This window comes from Seriola aureovittata, chromosome 4 (assembly GCF_021018895.1).
Source record: "Seriola aureovittata isolate HTS-2021-v1 ecotype China chromosome 4, ASM2101889v1, whole genome shotgun sequence".
Classification (NCBI taxonomy): domain Eukaryota; kingdom Metazoa; phylum Chordata; class Actinopteri; order Carangiformes; family Carangidae; genus Seriola; species Seriola aureovittata.
In genome coordinates this window covers 22238401-22259088 of record NC_079367.1, presented here as the reverse complement: position 1 = coordinate 22259088, position 20688 = coordinate 22238401, and the positions used below count along the sequence as shown (strand labels likewise).

Below are 20688 nucleotides of genomic sequence, written 5' to 3'. Positions count from 1 at the left end.
TGCCTGAACTGCAAAATAGCACATTTGAGTGTTGACCTGGTTATTTTGTGCTTCCTCTTTTAGCTCCCAGTGCCCCTCCTCAGCAGGTAACAGTCCTGACCGTGGGAAACCAGAACAGCACTTCCATTAGCATCTCCTGGGACCCCCCTCCATCAGACCACCAGAACGGCATCATCCAAGAATACAAGGTTTGTCCCAGCAAGTCAGCATGAATTCTCATTTAACTCATACAAAGCCAATTGGAATCAACCGCCTCTCTGTTTCCCCCCCCCCCCCTTCTGCTTTAGATCTGGTGTCTAGGGAATGAGACGCGTTTCCATGTAAATAAGACAGTGGATGCAGCCATACGCTCTGTGGTGGTGGGCGGGCTGCAGGTGGGAGTGGTGTATCGAGTGGAAGTGGCTGCCAGCACAAGTGCAGGGGTCGGAGTCAAGAGTGATCCTCAGTCTATTATAATCGGTAAGACTCATTGATTAAAAGCATTCACAACTTTTTCAATATCGTGTGTTCACTAAAAGAAAAACAACATCCTATATTTCAGCAGAAGAGCAAAGAGTCTGAATATTTTCAATAAACACTTGGAATTGCAGATTACAGATAATATTGTTAACATACTACTATTTTGAAATGTGGCCTGACCACGTATGATTTATGTGGAGCTGAGGCAGATTGTGCCTGATTTGACCCATAACTGATGGCTTGGCCTGTAGCATGTACTTATTTCCCCAGTGTCACTCACACAATCCATCTCCCAGAGCAGAGCCCTAAGCTTGCCTTGCACTTATAATATGTTGTGTGTTTGCAAGTCTGTGGATGTGTGAATGGGCGTGTGTGTTCATGTGGTTACACAGTAATATGAAGATGAAGAGCTTTTGTGCAGCTGTGCATGCATGTACATATACTTGTGTTTTTTATCTTTATGAGTGTGTGCTTGTTCCTGTGTGATGTGTGGGAAGATTTGCTTTGTGCTCTGCGTCTTATCATGCTTCAAGAAATAGTGTCAAGCAGACTAGTCAGGGTGAGCTGCGATTGGAGATCAATACAGACCAGGATCCTCTCCTCTCATTTCACATGGTGTGTTTTACCGGCAATGGAGTGAATTAGGGGCTGAGCTAAGCAAACAACCTGCTCACCTGGGGGTTTGTTATAAGCTTTTAGGCTTTGTCTTTTTCAGTCTGCACATTATATTTCACTGCACATCCTTTAGATCCATGTCCTCCTTCCTTGGTCAATATCTCAGCTGGAATTCATCAGACCTACTTTCTTTGAGCTTAATCTAGACCTAACCCTGGCTTGATGTATCTATAGGTGTTTTTTTTTTGTTTTTTGTTTATTTTCTATGAAGTGAAAAAGTTGAACATTCCCAGGTCCTTCAGTATTACATGGGCAACTGTGTTAACTTTCACCTTGAAGCAACAAATCATGCACAGCAGCGTTGTTATTCCCCGTTTCACTTCGGTAACTACCCACCTAGCATCACATTAAGGTTGCCTGTTTTTCCCCGTGCCCTCAGGTAAGGAGTTCCGGGACGTGATCATCCATGGAAACCGGAACAACAGCATCACAGAGCAGATCACTGATGTGGTGAAGCAGCCTGCTTTCATCGCCGGTATTGGAGGGGCCTGCTGGGTCATCCTCATGGGCTTCAGCATTTGGCTCTACTGGAGGAGAAAGAAGAGAAAGGGCCTGAGCAACTACGCAGGTTAGACTGGTCATAAGCACCGATGCAAATCAACACTGACATTCTGCTCTTGTGCCTTAGCAAACAGTGGATAATCCTTTTACCGCTCCACAAACAATTATTTTTTTCTCTATCAAAGCAAGAATAATTTACCACCACATAATCATCTGACAGTCCTAATCAAGTACAGTTTTGATGAAATATTATAGCAGTAGGGTTCAGATGGCTACCGTGTTGAAAGCATCAACAGGGAGACGGATGTCAGCATGAATCATATCCAGAGGGCTACAGTTTTTTGACAAATCCACCCACGGTGTGAGTTAATAGCCCAGGGTGGTCGAGCTGAGTGGGCAGACTGGACTCTCTGCTGGTCACTGAAGCTGGAGTTCGTCCAGCTCTCCTCCCACACGCTGACCCTGACATCTTACTGAGTGACCCCCAGTCAATACCAGAAACCACCAGGTCCGCATGCACTGCCAAGGGTACAAAATTTAATTAAAGAGTAGAAAATGGTAATGAACTGACACATTATTCTGTGTGTATTGTTGTTTGTGCTGCACAATATTCTAACATTAGTTCTTCTCTTATTAACAAGCAGAAATCCAAGAGAAGCACATTTTTTATGTAGCCAATTTTGAAATTGCTTTGAGCAGGTCAAAGTGCAGAGTAAGAGTAAGTGCAGTGGCAACTGCTATAAGCTGGCTTGGTTAATTTGGTCGTCATTTCTGTTTGTTACATGTGTGTGTTTTCTTTGGTTTGTGCCACCGTCTCTACACCTCTGTGGCCTCTGAGCTGGCTGCTTTCCTGGCTGACGCTCTGCACACTGGGTGACGACGCGGTCTTACATTCTCTGACCCTCAGGACCCCTCGGCCCGACCCCGTCCCCGGTGTGCAGATACCCCTCAAGCACTGCTTATCTCTGCAGGCTTTTAACGCGCAACTTCTCTGTCTTCTTGTTTTGCAGTTCAGTCCTTCACCTTCACCCCTGCAGGTACTGTTCATTTGTCCCGTCTCTTCACCCCACCTCAAATTCCTCAGATTCATCTCCTGCCCGCTTATAGCATATATGCTTGGATTGTCAGACTGATGGTCATGGCTAATGCAAATCCAAACCACACGCTGATGTAGGCAATTAAAACCCAGCAGAGAAACAAATTTACAAGTCAAAGATATCCACATTTGTTATTGGCCATGACCAGGGCCCTGCAAACTGAAACTCTTATCCCTGCCCAACCAACAGCGTTATGTACATATTGTGTTGTATTTGTGTGTATGTCTGTTCTTGAATGAAGTTTCATCCTGTCTTGTGTACCTTTCTTCGTGACAGTCTTGTTGTACAGGGTAAGACTGTCCATTCTCCTCCTACTCAAATAATCATATTCCTTTTTCTTTTCTTCTCAAGGCTCAAATCATGTTATGTTTTACATATCTGTTCTCTATAGGTGTCAGTTAGGCAGCTGGATGGTGTTATTTTCTTCCTTCCCTTATATTTAACTTTTGTGTTCTTGTGACGATTTGCCCCACTACTGTGACTGTATGTATTTGGCTGCCTCGGCTGAATTTCTTTGTTTGCTTTGTTTACAGCCATTTTGATGTGTGTAGCATATGTCACCATCTGTCCTTTGAGAGTAACCTATCAAAGACACTGAGTAGTTGGGTATAAAGAGAAAGTTGAAAAAAAGTAAAAGAAGAAAAGACATTACAGATTAGATGAAAATGATGCCCAGAGGCCTCTATACTGTATAGTATGTGTAACTGATGAGTCAGGGCTCAGCACAGTGCCCTTCTTTCTGTTTCCTGGATTTACTGACAACCTTAACTAATAAATTTTTTGGTGAAATACACCTATAGCTATGCAGCCTCTGAGGAACCTACAGCCAAAAGCACAATTTACTGTAGTCCTTCCACAGCCTCTGTAACAACAGATTATGGACCACATTAATGTTAGCAAAACTTTTGAAACAGCGAAACAGAGAGGAATCAAGTTAATTCCCTAAAGTAGTTTTAAGTATGGAAACACAGAACAAGTCCAAACATAGCAGAGAGTATAGAGTTGGAGAGGTCACATTCAGAACATGAGCCGGAGTGTGGCTGAAGAGTCTTATAGTGCTGCTCTTCTCTGTATTGACAATTAGTTGATGTATCGAGAGTGTCCTGTCTCAGCCTCCTAAAGCTGTCAGTACAAGAGAGGTAAATCACTACACTGTTGAGGCGCACAGCCAGCAGGAAAGAGATTTGATGGAATTTTTATACGCTGATTATGTCCACCCCCCTTAATGCTTATTAAAGGGGATTAATCTGTATTCATACTGGAGAAAGCGCTTATCTGGAAGACAGAGGCGAGAAGCACAGCTATGCCGCTATGTCACTCTGGCTAACATAAAAGTATTCCACAGCAGCCTAGAAATGTGCCTGAGCACAGATAGGGACTTCAGAGGCTTTCCCGCTGCATAGTCTCCCCTCGCCTCCACCTCTTTCTCCTGTCAGTCCTCTCTCAACCGACGGAGGATTCTCTAATGCAAGTTTGTTGGTGGTGGAACAAAGAGAAACGGCTTTAGCTATGACTGAATAAAGAATGCCAAGCCGGTCTCGAGCCGTCAAAGCTATATTTTACTCAGACGGACCTGCAATGTTTGTTTTATCTGAGTAACACTATTGTTAGCAGTAAGTATTTTAATTTCACCTGCTGCAATCCAGTTGCTTAAACCTTAATGCAGTAAATAAACTCTAAAGTGTTCCGACATTCATGCTGGACAAATTTTAAATTGTTTTTCTCTTGTTTAAAATCCTAAAATTCTGTTCACGAGAGAGAAAATTGGATTAAGTAAGCTTAGGTAATGTTGACAACGCATTAAAATGTCCTGTTAGCAACCTCTGTAATCTATTGTGGGAGTTTCCTCTCCCTGTCATCTGTGTTGCGACGTCACCCACAGAAAAGCCCCCTCTCTCTCGCCCATGCCTGGGCCTGTTGTGGAATCAACCTGAATGAAACAGAAAAAGAGAGGAGGAATGTTCAGCCTCCTTCTCTCTTTAATCTCCATCTGTGGAACAAATGAGCCAAATTACTAACAGCTCTCCTTCTCTCTCTTGAGTAAACCGGCTCTCTTTTTTTTTTTCCATCCTCTCTGTTTTTTCTCATTGGTATGAGGTGATTTCCAAAACTCTTGCTGCTTTCCTGTGTTTCCTGTGATCCATTGAAGTTATTACATGCTTAGGACTCTTGATGCTGCTTTGTCATCATGGTGGTTGAGCAGAGATGAAATAGATCCTTTACAGCTGTCTCTCACTTTGAGCCATGGAGTTTTACCAACCGCTGACAAAGAGCGGCCCTTGTTATCTATAGATCACTGTAATGGAACAGGCCACATGCATGGCTTCTGGGGAGCCCTGCTAGCTGAGGGATCAGTAACTCAGCCTCTATGCTTGTAGATAGAAAATTCAACGTGATTAACGAGCCCTCTGCCTTTTCTAATCATTTTTTGGTTGAGATTTAATCACAAATCTGATAATAGCTCCGCAGCAAAATAAGAAAGATGAAATGAGTTTTCCCTCTCATCAGGCATCTTGTCCTTGAGGAACACATGACGTCTCCACTTATGCAAAGCAAAGCAATATGCAATCCTCATCATTGCACTTTTTTTTTTTTTTTTTTTAATTTTCATGAAAGGCAATGGACGCAGAGGGACATCTGCATCCCTTAGTGAAGCCATCAACTATCTAGCTGTGTGAGAAAAAGTGCACAGATGAATACATAGCTGTTGAAGCACAAGGGCAAACTGGACAGTACTGAAAATACAATGAATTATCTTTATTATTGAAATAAATCCTGGTTGTTTGCTATGTATACTAGAAAAACGTAATATCTGGTGTTGTCTCTTTTTTTCCCTCTTTCTTTCTTCTCTGACTCTAGTGACATTCCAGAGAGTTGATGGCGGTCTGATGAGCAATGGAAGGTAAGTGTCGCTCCAGAAACAAAACCACATCACCAGAATGACTCCATCAGTATTTTAGTGAGATATCACAATTGAGAAGAAAGAAAGAAAGAAAAAAACATCTTCCTGTCATTATTATCTTTACATTTCTAAACATGTTTCCTCCTCAGTCATGCATCAAGTCCACGGCAAGCTGCTCTTGATTCTAACACCGATAAACGACTGATATATTGATAGATAACCGAATACCTGTTTGTGTGCCTACCATGCAAACTGGCGTGCAAATATACATTTCTACCACATCTCCGTTCATGCATCGATAGATGAACTCATAAATCTCCTCAACAGAATTAACAGAAACAATTTAAGCAGAGAGTGCTTTTATTTTGTCATTTATCTTCCGCTGCTGGCTACAGGCAACCCAGAAGCCCTCTGGAGTGATAAATTTGCCTGTCACCTTGCGTGGGCGGCTGGGATCTGAGCACATGTAATAATGTAAAAATAATTACCCAGGGGAGAGGTGTGTGGAGGTACCCCACTTGCACCCCCATATAGCCTGCTCCATTTCAGTGTGTGTTAGTGAAAGAGAGAGGAGCTTCAGAGAGCAGGGCACATCTCAATGACACCAGTTACTGAGCCTTTGTGGGTATTCAAGAGACTCCCTTGAGAATCCCTGGCTTCTGTCTATCTACTACTTATCACACCTGACTAGGTAAAACCTCCAGATCTCAAACACTCAGCGAAAGACTGCCAACTAAATCTGACCCTGAGTGTCTCTGGGCTTTGGGGAAAGTATGTGCTCTGCAGTCTGCTTGCAGCATTTTTATATTGGTGCTTTTTTTATTTATTTATTTATTTTTATTATTATTTTTTCTTTCCCCTTACTGTGTGCGTATGACTGGATGCCACAATGGACAATTTTGCCTGTATTGTTCTGTGAGCTGCCAGCAGGCTCTCAATGAATTAGCCACGCCACTTGTCGTGCCTTTTCTCATCTACTTTCTGCTGCACTGTTTTTCCTTCAATTTTCCACATAAGTGGTTCTGATTCTCAGTCCAGCGAATGGGATTTGAAATGTCTGTATTTGTGGTGCTCTATATTTGTCATATCTTTAGTCAGGAGCCGCAACTGCCACAATTTTCACAACACTGGAATAGGATGCAGTCTGGGGCTCTTATTCTAATGCGAGCCTCTGATCCGTTCGCCACTCTAGTGCCATCAAATCCCAGATGTTGCAACTTCCCCATCTGCCCTGAGAGTGAAAATGTGTAGCAGAGTATCAGAGGAAAATGTGTTCATTTGTTACATGAGATGTTTATTGCATTAATTAGACAATAGCAAATGAAGCCATGTCTGTTTCCAGTTTCTCATTGGCTCCTGCCAAATTGCTCTGACTGAACAATTACACTTAATCGATCACAAAATAAATGATTCATGGAAGATGAATAGGCTGCAGATTGGTAGACCTGGACGATTTGACTTTGGCTGCTCAATTGAAATTGATAAAAGCCGATAAGGGCTCATTCCTTATCCCCCTGCCAATAGGGTGATGGTAATTAGGAGGTAGTAATAACTTCCTATCTCAGCACTGATCAATATTTTAGTAAAGTAGATTCACTCCTATAGGAAGGGAGAATTGGCTGAGCATTGCAGTGAACAGGTTTCACTAACACTGTTGCTATGGAGATTCCTTTACATCCCAGGATCTGAATGCTAAATGACAGCATGTTCCCTGAGAGTTAATCCAGAAAGTAATCTGGGTTTCCCATTGCTCTAAGTGTTAGCTAATGTCTAGACTTTTAATCCAAGTTCCATTCACCAGTCTGTGGGACCATAAACAGCTGATTTATGAAGTTGCTTTGGAATTAATATCTCTCACTTGGTTTATTTATGGGAAGCTCAGTGTCAGGCGTCTCAGGTTGTATTTATGGTTTCCTACCCATCACAAGTAACTGAAATGTCCAACAGGAAGAGGAAACGCTCCAAATCAAATTTTATCTGCCAAGGTTGCTATCCATCCAAGTTAGGTGTCAACTTTTCATTAGACATATGACCCAGTGCCCACCCCCCACCTGCTCCCCATTACCGCACCATCTCACACACACATGCACACTCACACGCAGACACACACTCACATATATAACAAATATCCCCAGTAGAAATCAGTCTTATTCTAATTATCCTTAGCAGGAGTACTGCTGTGTGATGAACACAAGGACGATGCAGCCATTTCCTCTGTCAGCTCCTTGTCTTTCAAATGGTCTTTCTCTAGTGGGCTGGGGGAGGAGAGTGGTGATGAGACAAAGGCATGCTCTTTTACTTTTAGACTGTGTACATTTGTGGTGCAGTCTTGCTGGAGTGCACAGCAGAAAACAAAAGTCCCCTCCTTTTCAGCTGCTTTTATTCTGACAGATGCTAAGCGCACAAGGGGGGGATAAAAAGGGGAGGTGCAGGTGTATGGGGGAAAATAAAGTGGGGAAAAGGGTTAGGGAAAGGTGGTATGGTGAGAGAGAATGATGGCAGTTTGGGAACATGGCAGCCAGAAACAGAGGTAGAAGGATGGGGAGAGATGTATTACCCTATAAAAGTGCATGTGTCGGATGCACAGCCATCAATTTGAATGACTTGTCTCCCCCGAGGGCCTGTTTTGGCATTCAGGAACCACAACAAGGGCTCTTAGCTTGCCAGGGCTGCAGTACATTTGGACTCCCCCCTCTGTGGAACAGCTTTTCTCATTTAGAACCTGTGGCTGAGGGAGAGACTGACTGCAGCACGCCCATTACCTGCCCTTGTCCTCAGGGCCTGACTCTCTCCCAGTCCCCCAGAGCCAACATATCACCCTACTGGAGCTGAGACAAAAAGCCCCATCAGGCAGCCAGGCTGCTAACTACTGTGTTATGCAGCTTCTCAGAGTGCACATGTGTATCTGTAGTCTAGTACATACAGCAATGCCAGGCACTGACAGAGAAGACAGTGCTGTCCTCTTCATCACATGTGGTGCTTGTCTGACCAGTGCAGAGTGTGATTTCCCAGGGAATATGAATAAGAGTCCCTCAGCAAAATACTTTCACTGGGTCTTTAGTTTGATTAAAATGTGTTTATTTTGTATCCTTCCTCTATTAAGTAAATTAGTGATGATACATTATTAAGTTTTTGTCCGTATTTTAATCCATATCAATGGCAGGTCATTACAAACAAGTAGAATATGATTCATTAGTGAACTGACACATAAACAAAGGCATTTAACTCCATTTCTAATTCTCATTTAACTCCATCTGTGTTACCCATGGTAACGAGCCTCAGACGTGATTGTACAGTAAAGTGGCCCTAATGGCCTCCCAGCAGTCACCCATGACATGTTAAAGTCTTAATGGCTGCTTTTTATGGTTCTCACCCCCTCAGGAGGGACACAACACCTGTTAAATGGAGCTGCCCTCTGTCATAAGCAGGCATCCCACAAGTGGGTCCGGGCACCATGGTGCGGCTAGGGCTGAAGATTGACGTCTCATCAAATAAGATTTAGACTGTCTGGACATCACCACAAGGGGCTGATGGGAAAACACAGCAGAATGTACACGATATTAATGAATAAGGAAACATATACATGTGGGTGTGGATGTGCACTGTTGCACGTGTGTGCAGAGAGCAAATGCATGCATTAGTGTCTCCACGGTGTGCTTTTGCATTAATAACTCAGAGAATGTGACAAAGACACAGCGGGAGAAACAGAGAGATAAAGGGCTGTGGATGCCTGAAGGAATTCTAACTTTGTGGGAGAAGAAATGTATCCGTACTGTACTTCCCTCTATCTCAGAAGTGTTTCATTAGCTTCAGAAGCTTACGGCAAGCTTATCTCACACAAACACACATTCTTGTGCACAAACTAACATTTAAACATATGTTTGATTTTTTTGTCTTCATGTTGTCTCGCTGCTGATTACTGTCATGTTTTTCTGTTCATTATTTCTAAATCCAGTAACATAATGCAGAGTTAGACCATGCATAATAAGGAATTTCGCTTGTTCTTTGTACAGGAAAAACTCTGGGAGTAATGTAATTTCACAGCCTATGCTTAATCTAGCGTTTCATCCTCTATTTCTGCTCAGCCGGCCAGGACTGTTGAATGCGGGTGACCCAGGCTACCCCTGGTTAGCGGACTCTTGGCCAGCCACCAGCCTGCCTGTCAACAGCAGCTCCGGGGGACCCAATGACCTGAGTAACTTTGGCCGAGGAGGTGAGCGTCGTGGTGCTTTAAGAAAGAGAAAGGAAGAGATGAAAGATGATGACCTGCCCTCCCTTCTGTTCTACCAGAGCTCCTGTTGTTCATTATGTACATCTATGCATGCAAGATGTATACATATGTGCATACCGCGCGTGTGTTTGGATATACATTTATATATCACATCAGAGGACAGCTAGAGCATTAACAACAGGGCCCCCACTGTCGCCTGGCTGAGTAATGGCAAGTAGTCCAGCTTTGTGTCATAGCCCATACCTCAGAGCAAGAGAATGTGAGGGGAGAGACCGTCAGAGGAGGCAGAGGAGCAGGGGGTGGATGGGTGTTTGAAAGGATGGTCTTGAGCAGCCAGTCGTGAAGGACAGGCGCAGCTTGACTGGCGCAGATGCGGACACTTCCGCCATGGCTCTACATCATCTCCCCTTCACTGGGCATGCAAACCATGCACTACGGAGAGAGTCTGCTTGCTCTTTTCCTCCCTTCCTCTGTCATCACACACACACATACACACACACGCACACACACACACACACACACATGCAGAGCAGCAGCTTTATCCCTCATGTATATGAACAGAGAAGGGAGGGGAGTGAGATATCCTCACATGTGGAGGGGAACAGGGCACCTCAGCTTGGAGGCTGAGGATTGGAATACATGAATAACTGGGATGATTTTTTTTCAGTGAGATTAACCTTTTAAGTGCTGTTTCTTAAAATGTGAGCTGACCTGAAAGCACCAAAACCCAGACTTTAATTCCATAAGAATCAAGGGCCGTGTGAACAACCCTGGACTTTCCAGCCAGACGTATAGCTGGGTAGTCCTGTTCTCTTTATCTACCATAAAAACAGACAGGTTTTTTGTTTGAATAATGCAGAGTTACAGGTGAGGTGAACTTTTTCCTCCTTTTCTACATTCTCCCTCCCTTCCTCTTTTCCAGATCTCCCTACTGGTCAAGGGGATAAGACAGGCACCATGCTCTCTGATGGAGCCATCTACAGCAGCATAGATTTCACCACCAAAGCCAACTACAACAGCCCTGGCCAAGCATCCCAGGCCACTCCCTATGCCACCACTCAGATTCTCCACTCCAGCAGCATCCATGAGCTGGCCGTGGACCTGCCCGAGGCCCAGTGGAAAGCTTCACTCCAGGCCAAGCAAGAGATGGCCAACCTGGGCTACTCCCTGCCCGACAAGAATTCCTGCAACAACAGTAAGTTACACGGAGAAAGTGAGTGTGCCAATAGCGATTTGTGGTGATGTTGTTACCCCCGTGTGACGGATGTTTAGCAAGTCAATACGATAGTGTGTCGGTTAGAACTATTAGTCAGTCAACCGATATCACAAACTTCAAGTTTACAGTACATTTAAACTTCTCCACCCAAAGTCTCTGAAGCCTTCGGAACCCCACCGAGGTGAGGGGAGGTTGTCTTAAAAAACGAGCCATTTTTCCCCGAGCGCATATCATCTTGGTTACTCTCCAAGGTTGAATAAACATCTCTTGGAGGAGTAGTGCAGTTAAGTCATCCATCCATTTTCTTGCTTGGTTTTCATGATGGTACCACTCCTCCTTCAGTTTCAGAGTAATTGCCAATCCATTTTAGCTTGACTAATGTTTAAGAAAATAATCCAAATGAATTACTGTGGATTTGATATGGGATTTTTTTAAAGCAGAGTGGGGTTTCATACTTAAGGTGTAATGAGCGTTCATCGGCTGTATTCTAATACATATTTATAATCTCATTTTCCAACAGTCTAAAAACTGATTAATTATAGTTTTTACAAAGTCCGCCTAATGCGATGAATCTTTAAAAACTACTTTTCTAATTCTCCCTGGCATCATTTTAAAGAGTATGATCACATATTATTATACATGATTATAGCTTGCTGAAGGAGGACAAATATTGAATTAAAGTCTCTACTTTAACTCATTTATCTCATCTTGTGAATTGAAAAGATAAACACTAGGTTTTTTTTTTTTTTCAGATCAATAGCAAATCGAATTTGTCCAGCACATGTACTGTTGGTTGCATACAAACCCCAAAATGAAGGAAATGTTAAACAAGTGCAGCTTGTTGAATGTATGAATCCTGAATATATCCTGCTTGCTTGATGCTCTAACTGCATGTTTGCATGTGCTTGTGCTAACTGCCAGTCACCTGATGCCACTGTGGTTTTTGCCCTTTAACCCCCACTGTAGCCCTCCTTTTCATTCCTGACTACCGATTGGCCGAAGGATTGTCTAATAGAATCCCACACAACCAATCACAAGATTTCAGCACCACCAGCTCTCACAACAGCTCAGAGCGAAGCGGCAGTCTCTCAGGTTGGTTTACGCAGCAGAGGATTTTATTAAGTAAACTGGGAAACACTCTGGGGCTCTGCCGCTTGACTTTAGGATTGACAGATGTCTTAATTGCTTCATTGATCTGTTATTTGCATGTTACAAAAATATTTTTATTAACATAGTCCCTCTCCCTCACCAGAGATGCTTTGCTCACTCAGCTCCCCCTGCTTACAGTTCATGACATGTGAACACTCACTTCTGAGTATAATGGCTACTACTGTATGTAGCCATGTTGTGATAAAGAGTTGGACAAGAGTTATTGGAGCATAACGAAACGGGGCATTTAAATCAAAGGGAAAGAATAGTGCTATGATCTACTGACAGAATATGGCTGCAAGTGCTAATGCTGGGTTTCTGCCATCACTGCTGGTTCTTATAAAGGCTTTGTCTCTCACTTTGTGACTGAGAAGATGGGAATAGGGGCAGAGGGAGTCTTTCAGACAGAGTGGACTATATACACACACGCACACGCACACACCATTAGAGATGCTTGGCTGGTTAAAGTGGCAAAAATACCTCCCTTTTTCCCTCTTCCCCTAATGGTTGCCGACTACACTAAAACCCATGTTCAGAGAATTACAATGTCATTTATAGGACACCAAGGCAGCCCTCTGCCTGCCTCCCATCCACTCTCCTCTTTTATCTAGTTACAAGCCACTGCCTTAACTGGTCTCTAATTCAGTGCTCTGGCACACAGTGGGCTGGAGAGAAGGATGTGAAGTGGCCATGCCTGACAGGCAGATTCTTCCCAAAGACACGCAGGTTACTGAGGGCTCTTACTGGCCTTAGCACATTCCCTATTATGATTTTATGAGACAAAGAGAAACATAGAAAAATAGGTACTGCTGCTTAACAGTAAATGTTCAGTGTAAATGCAGTATATGCTGAAAAAATAGTTCATCACCTTGAGGAACTGTGCTTATTTGATTTCTTGCCCAGAGTTAGATGTGAAGATCCATACCAGTCTCATATCTCTCTGTTAAATATTAAGCTACAGTCACCAGGAGGTTTGTTTAGCATCGAAACTAGAAACGGGGAAACAGGCAGTCTGCCTCTGTCCAAAGATAACTAAATTCACCTTCTAGCATATTACCCCCCCTGATTTTTACACTTCGTTTATTAACAATGGAGATAAACTAGTGTGTTAATTAGTGAGCTTTAGAGGTGCTGATAGGCATTTTTTTTTTTTTGCTTTTGGACAGAGTTAAGCCAGCATTTTTCATCCTGTTTCCAGTCTTTATTCTAAGCTAAGATAACTGTTTCCTGGCTGAAGCTTTAGGGGTATTGTCAGTGGAAGGATACGACAGTGGCACCAAACTTCTTATCTAACTCTGCAAGAAAATGAATATCTGGATTCCCCAAAATGTTTAACTATTTCTTTAAAGCACTGTCAGATTAGTAAAAAGACAGAATGTAAATGTGTATAGTATGTGGATATTGTGAGGGAGATTAATTACTTACATTCTTGTTGTTAAAGAACACTCCTTGGTTAACACCTGTCGGGCACAGGTTGGGCCGGGTTCAGACAAAAATTTAGAATTGAGGTTTGGGTCGGGTTCAGTCACGTCAGCCTTTTGACGGTCATTTACAAGGTGCCCATACATGTGTAACCAGGGTAAACAGGCAAGCTGTGGCCATGGTAACAGCAACAAGTGTGTGATAGTGTAATACAAACTCAGTGCTTGGGTCTGGTTAGGGTAGAACAGATTGCCTGTTGGGTCCGGCTTGGGCTCGGTCACTACTCTCTTGGACTCAGTTCAGGTTCGGACAGAAGTATGTGGCCTGAGCCACATTCTAATAGTATCCCATAACAAAAATGATCACAGGAATGTATACTATACAATGTGCAGACTAGTACAGCCTGGTGCCTTTTTTAAGGAATTGTGCAAACAGCATTGCATCTCTAATGTAAAAATAATTATTTGAATAAGACTGAAATAGTAATGTCTATATGTATTAATAATACTATAATAATAATAATATAATATATAATAGTATAGTGCAATGTACCACAGTGATGGAAATTTTAATCAGCATGAGCTTAGTTCTGATTCAGACTTCAACCAAAGTAAAGTCAGCATTTGAAGGGGGGGGGGGGGGGGGGGTTGAAGCTACAGTGCTGTGCTCTCCCTCGAAGGAGATAGAAAGAATAATGAATGTCAGGTCTGAAGGAGGAGAGCAGGATGAAAAGGAACAGAAATAGAGCAGCTTTTATGGCAGCATGGATCTCCACTGGGGGCATGAAGCTGCTCATTAAAACCTTTCATAGCGTAGGGGAGAAGAGGTAGCTGGTGTTTTCTATGTTTTCTGTAGCCGTTAGAGACCCTGAAGACTCCCCGTTCCCCTCCACTCACACCAGCCTCTATGAAAGGCTACAAAGTCCATGATCATGTGAAGTCCATGGTTGTGTGTGACCTCTTGTGCTCCTGCCCTCTCTGTATGTGTTGCATCTCACCTCATTATGTAAGATGTTAACTATGTTAACTAAGATGGAAAATAATGATCCGTGACTTTCAGTTAATTTGATGTCCTTTTTAAATTTATTCTCCCACCTATAAGTTATATCCGACTGCATAGTCTTCCTAGAGTCTGCGCTCTGTGGTTTTCCCCCTCACCACTGACGCACCCAGTGAAAACAAAGCAAGCTGAAGGCTATGCAGCCCTACAGTTATAGGCTGGGACCGCCCAAACCTTGGGTATAAATACCCAATGCTGAATCTATATTTAGTATGAGTTCCCCTTTGAAGAGAGGCCCAGTTTTGTCAGAGGAGATGGTTCGCTGTGTAATTCCTGTATAGCTCCTAGCCACAGCCTCTCTCTCTCTCTGTATTTTTCATATTTGGGGTGAACTGTTATAATTCCAGTGCCAGTCCATCCCTAGAAGAGGCTCATTTACAATATTGATGGCTGGTCTTGTGTGGAGGGACTAAGGATGATTGAACAATCACGTCAGCTCACCATTTATTGGTAAAAGTCAAGCGTCGCCCAGAGGTACGATTAGGAAACCCAATTACTTTCAGACTATACTTACACTGTGGTGCCGTCTGCCTTGGGCTTACAGTTGTTTCTTTTATTACTTCCATTCTTTATTAATCTTATTCTGACACCTCTTCTATCTCCCCCTGCCTGATATTTCTTCTCCTTCCCCAGTATTTTTACCATGCTCATCTTTGAAGTGGTTTTGTTTTTCTTGCTGGAAAGAAATTTTTAATAGCAATATAATCATAATTTTCTGGACTTGAAACATATTATACAGTATTTATGATTTCTCCGCCATCTGGCTTCCATGAAAATCAATAGAAATGTAACTCATTGCTTCTGTAAGTTTCGTTTCATGACAGTGATCTACTCAGTTTATTAAATTACATTAGAATGCATGATGTTACATTGCACGAGATGCAATATTGGCAGCTTTTTTTTTTGTGGCACTGGGAAAAGTGATTACAGGCCTTTGGCAGGGAAGGCTAACCAACAGATGACAGATACAAATGTGTTCAACAGAGTTTCCCAAAGATGGCTTTCACTAGTCTGTGAGGCTGATGACGTCAGCCTGAGGTATTTTCTGGATTGAGATGTAAGGGGTTTACTGGTAGAGGCACTTCAGCCTTCCGCTAATGGATTTATATATGCAAATACACTAGAGTATGTCTCCTTGCTTCCCTTCCATATGCACAAAAGATTAAACACATTACATACATATTATCTTAAAAAACACTTAATGCTCAAAACTAATTGCGCAGTGTAGGGTTGCTACTGGAAGATAATGTACAATGTGTGTTTTGTGATGATGTGATGTAGAGATCTACTCACCACAGTCAGTAATGCTCAAGAGACACATTTGCATTATTACTGTGAATATATACTGTTAATTTTAAAGGGGTAAAACATATTAGAGTAGAGATTATTGATTAGCCTCATAGATGTGTAAACTTATTATATTTCATGTATCATTACAATGCACTTTACGCTCAGTGGACGTTCTGGTCGAACGGATGTAAATTGTCTCAACTTTCTAGGTCGGTGAATGTTGTCTGATACTGGCGTTCTTTCTCAACCATTTATTCTGGAAGCATACTCAGTTGTTGGTTTTTTAGGAACACCTTGCTAAAGCTAATGCAGTCTAATACAACAGCCCTGCAATGGATCCTCCCATCATGAATGGGGTGAACAAATCATAGGAACACCTGTCAATATAAGACAATATAGCTCAACAGCTCCGCAATTTGTAGCCTCCAAAATGATCATACATCATAAAGTTTCACAAACTGAACATTATATGTAATATATCCTTCATGAAGGAGGATTTATCGCAGGACTGCATTACTTCTCAGCGAGTTGTTCCTAATAAACTGACAACTGAGTATTTAAAGCAATAATGTTCACAATATGATGCATTATGCATCTGTACAACAGTATTTACCATTTGTTAGTTGCTTTTACTCTATATTTGTATATTTTATAGGTAGACCTAGTTAGCAGGCAGATTAGCAGGTAGCAACTCTCTTGTTAATGAATTAATTCAGGTGTAGGTCTTCTTTTTTCCAGCAAAAATGTAGAATATCCCCTGGTTCCAGCTTCTTAGTTGTGATCACATCCTAGTTTTCTTGTCTCTTGTCTTTTGTGATCGTAAACGAGATATCTTTGTTAGCCTTTCACCTTAAGCTTTCAGAAGTTGTAACAGTTAATCAATAAAAAAATAATCTGTAGTTGCAGCCCTCATGTTAAGTTAACATCTTCTACCCATTGAGGTGCACAAGCCAATACTACCTCAGGTCTGTACTTGTTTTCATTGTATGGACTGAATTGCAAGCAGGTATAATAAAATTATAGGACAGAGCTGTTGCCTTTGTGGGAGTTGCAGTAATATATTTCCACATATACCAGTGAGTAAATATTTAAAGGAGCTAGTAACAAATGTTAAAGTAACATCCAACAGATGTTTTTTCCTCAATATTTTTTTTAATGAATAATGAATTGCCAGTAGATAAAAACAGCTCTAAAATACTGTTCATAAGCTTCAGAGTATGTATACTGTATATATTTCAACTTAAAAGCAGATTTTGGCTTGAAGGCAAATGTGTTTTAAAGTTTAAAAAAAAAAAGAAAAAGGTTTCTTCTACAGTGACCAAATCATATAAAACCCAGTATTGACCTGGCTGGCAGATTTATAAAGATGGATGGGACAGAGGAGAATCTGGTGTTGGAGGGATATGAGTGGAAATGGATGGGGTTAGCGGCACTCTGGTGTAATAAAAGAAATGAAAGTAGTAATAGACTCTCAGTGAATTCCATTAGGGACACACTGACACTACACAAGCCATTCATTATGATGATGCTGTGAAGTGAGATATTTCATTGTGGAAGCCAAAGCCTGGTGTGAAAGGGGACACTGAGGGATGGTGGAGCACAAAGGTCTGCCTCAGCCTCGTTTACTGCCGTTTTCTCCTGTTTCTATGGAGATGTGAGGCTTTTCAGCCAATCAATCAATGGAGGCATGCTTTTCATCAGGAAACCTTGAGCTTTTGTGTGTAAGCACTGACAGACAGGAGCCCATTACAATCTTGTGTTTGAAATTGTGTATGACTTTCCAAGGGTATGTTGAAGCTGACTTCAAATGGATTTGTAATCTATGTAACATGTTTGGACTAAATTGAGTTTCTTTCCACATTTGTTACATGACAAAAGCAGCTACTGTAATTTGTGATGCTATCCTAGTTATAAATTAGTTTTTAATTGATTTTCTTTTACAACCTAATTTCCAATGACTGTATGTCTCAAGTACATGCTCTCCTTGTGTAGGTGGAAAGGGAGGAAAGAAGAAGAAGACCAAGGCTGGCTCCAAACCCACTAAAGCCAATGGGTCCAACTGGGCCAATGTTCCCCTGCCCCCTCCCCCTGTTCACCCTCTCCCTGGCACTGAGATGGACCATTATCCCAATGAGCACCATGAAGGAGGAGGGTATGTCAAATACGAATGTGAACGGATAGTATCCTCTAAACGGATAAAAGCAACATTCACATTTTTGCAGTAATACTGAAGTTTGACTGAAGATGCACAGGTTTATTTTGACCTCATGATCAGATATTGAAGCACTTGAATGTCACTTGGCACAACTTGAAAGTAGTCAGGAAATGGACGAGCTGAGTTTAGTGACCGTCTCAAAAGTGCATGCATTTGTCAGTATCTTTATAATTAATTTTCATTGACATTTCAGCCCAATTTTATTTTCACCTGGACCTCATTAAGTTCACTAATCCTGTGTCCACTATGACCATTAATATTTGCACACTTTTTATTTAGACTCAGTTAAGACTTTTTTTTTCTTTTTTTTGAAGCCATGATTACAAATGACATTTAAAAAAACGACTCAAAACGATGATTCCTAACTACAAGCCCCTCCCACGCTTGATATATATAACTTGAGATTTCTTATTGCTATTGTTGTACGTTCCCTCTACTGCCTACCTAAAGAGTATAGAATCTGGTGTTTTGTTTGCTGGGAAGAACAAGACGGTGCTTGACAACATGAGCAACACTTCACCTTGCAGTGTGTAATAACCGGGTTCAGCTCTGTTTTCTCTGCAGCTAATTACTGTACTACTGTACATCTGGAGAAAAGTGAAGGATCAATGTGTGTGTAGCCTCCACACACACCCAGATACACACACATCCTCACTTACTCAGGCTCTCACAGAAAAACTCATATACAGATGGCTGCAGATCAAACTCTCTGCTGATCCTGTCTTCAATCTATGGGATGACTTCATGACAGGAAAATAAATGGAAAAAAAAAAAAACATGTTCGAGGAATCTCCTGCTGCTACTAGCGCACTAGCGCAGACACACAGATGGTTTCAGATTAATCTATTTGCTGAATTTCACAGTGGAAAAAAATCATAATTGCATTGTTTCATAAAGCAAGAGACAGACAGGCACAGAGGGGGGTTTATACCAACAGTGTTATCCACCAACAGAGACTGAAATAGACCAAATATACATATATATATATATGTACTAATTATGTGGCTTTTTTAAATCACCTGACACATTTTTAACACTTCATTAAGTGTAGTGAATTTACCAGAAGCTTATGTATTTTATTGTAGGTACAAAGTATTAGAGACTTATTTGACAGTTAGTGTGTGTGTCTCTCTTTGGTCCAGCAGGTACTATGTCCTCTTACTCCCATTTCCAATCTGGGAGAGTCATCTGCTTTAATAGGCTATCTGGCAAATGAAGAGTCCTGTGCACTGTAAATCTGATGCTGATCTTAATGGCAGCAGATTAAAACAGTTATGTCCTGTGGAGTGTGCACTGACAAATTTCTTTAATGAACATTTTCTTTATGGCCAGTATTATTTCAGCATGTATAAGCACATCTATGAGGAAGTGAAGCCTGACTGCCTCTGTAATTCCACTCAGGACTGTCGTGTAATACATTCTTGCAAAAGTTGGACAAGGTCACAAAACTCTGTTAGTATAGTATATAGGTTTATCTTAAAATTTTTATATTTCTATGCTGCCAGCTATTCCATTCCTCCATCAGTAACTCTCCTTACCTTTGGAGACATTGATGTCATAATGTACCTTATTGTTAATCTGTTTCTGTCCATGTGTATTTTCCGTTTTCTTCTCTCAATAGCTTTAAAATCAATGAGCTGTGTTAAATATATGATACATTTATCGGTTTGGTTTGTGGTAACTCGCATATGTCCAATATAGATGATCAGACCAGAGCTGGAACCACACCTTGAGTCATTGATTAGACTATTGACAGGAAATTAATCAGGAGCTGTTTTGATAATCAATTAATCATGTGAGTCATGTTTTTAATCGAAAAACGTTCTCAGATTCTAGCTTCTCACGTGTGACAAAGCCAAAGATGAAAACGCCATTTTGAGCTTTGAAAAACTATAATGGACATCTCGTCCTACCACAGGTATGAGAGTGATGGCTGGGGCCCCCCCATGCCCGTCCAGACCTATCTTCACCAAGGCATGGAGGATGAGCTGGAAGAAGAGGAGGAGAGGGTCCCCACCCCGCCCATCCGAGGAGTTGCCTCCTCTCCGGCTGCTGTGTCCTTTGGACAGCAGTCCACAGCCACCCTTACCCCTTCTCCTCGGGACGAGATGCAGCCCATGCTCCAGGCCCATTTGGATGAACTGACTAGGGTATACCAACTGGACATGGCAAAACAGACATGGTAAACACTGTGATATTAAAAGCATCTGAGTTTTTAAAATAACAATGAAAACCTCTATCTATCTTATCTATCTATCTATCTATCTATCTATCTATCTATCTATCTATCTATCTATCTATTTACCAATCTATCTATCTATCTATCTATTTACCTATCTATCTATCTATCTATCTTATCTATCTATCTTATCTATCTATCTATCTATCTATCTATCTATATATGTTGGGAGATAGCTATAATATATGCATTGTTTTCATTTTAAGATGCTTACTGTACATTCTGTTCTGCGT

At 41.8% G+C, this 20688-nt stretch overlaps 1 protein-coding gene across 1 annotated transcript in view; it reads left to right on the top strand.

Annotated features, from left to right (window-relative positions):
- robo2 (roundabout, axon guidance receptor, homolog 2 (Drosophila)) overlaps positions 1 to 20688 on the top strand; it is a 161868-nt gene that overhangs the window by 129602 nt on the left and 11578 nt on the right. The window contains exons 16-25 of the mRNA XM_056373705.1: positions 64 to 188; positions 288 to 459; positions 1514 to 1702; positions 2646 to 2672; positions 5592 to 5634; positions 9720 to 9847; positions 10788 to 11060; positions 12048 to 12173; positions 17994 to 18153; positions 20135 to 20398. Of these exons, the coding sequence (XP_056229680.1) occupies positions 64 to 188; positions 288 to 459; positions 1514 to 1702; positions 2646 to 2672; positions 5592 to 5634; positions 9720 to 9847; positions 10788 to 11060; positions 12048 to 12173; positions 17994 to 18153; positions 20135 to 20398 (1507 nt within the window). The remainder of the gene's footprint in view (positions 1 to 63; positions 189 to 287; positions 460 to 1513; positions 1703 to 2645; positions 2673 to 5591; positions 5635 to 9719; positions 9848 to 10787; positions 11061 to 12047; positions 12174 to 17993; positions 18154 to 20134; positions 20399 to 20688) is intronic.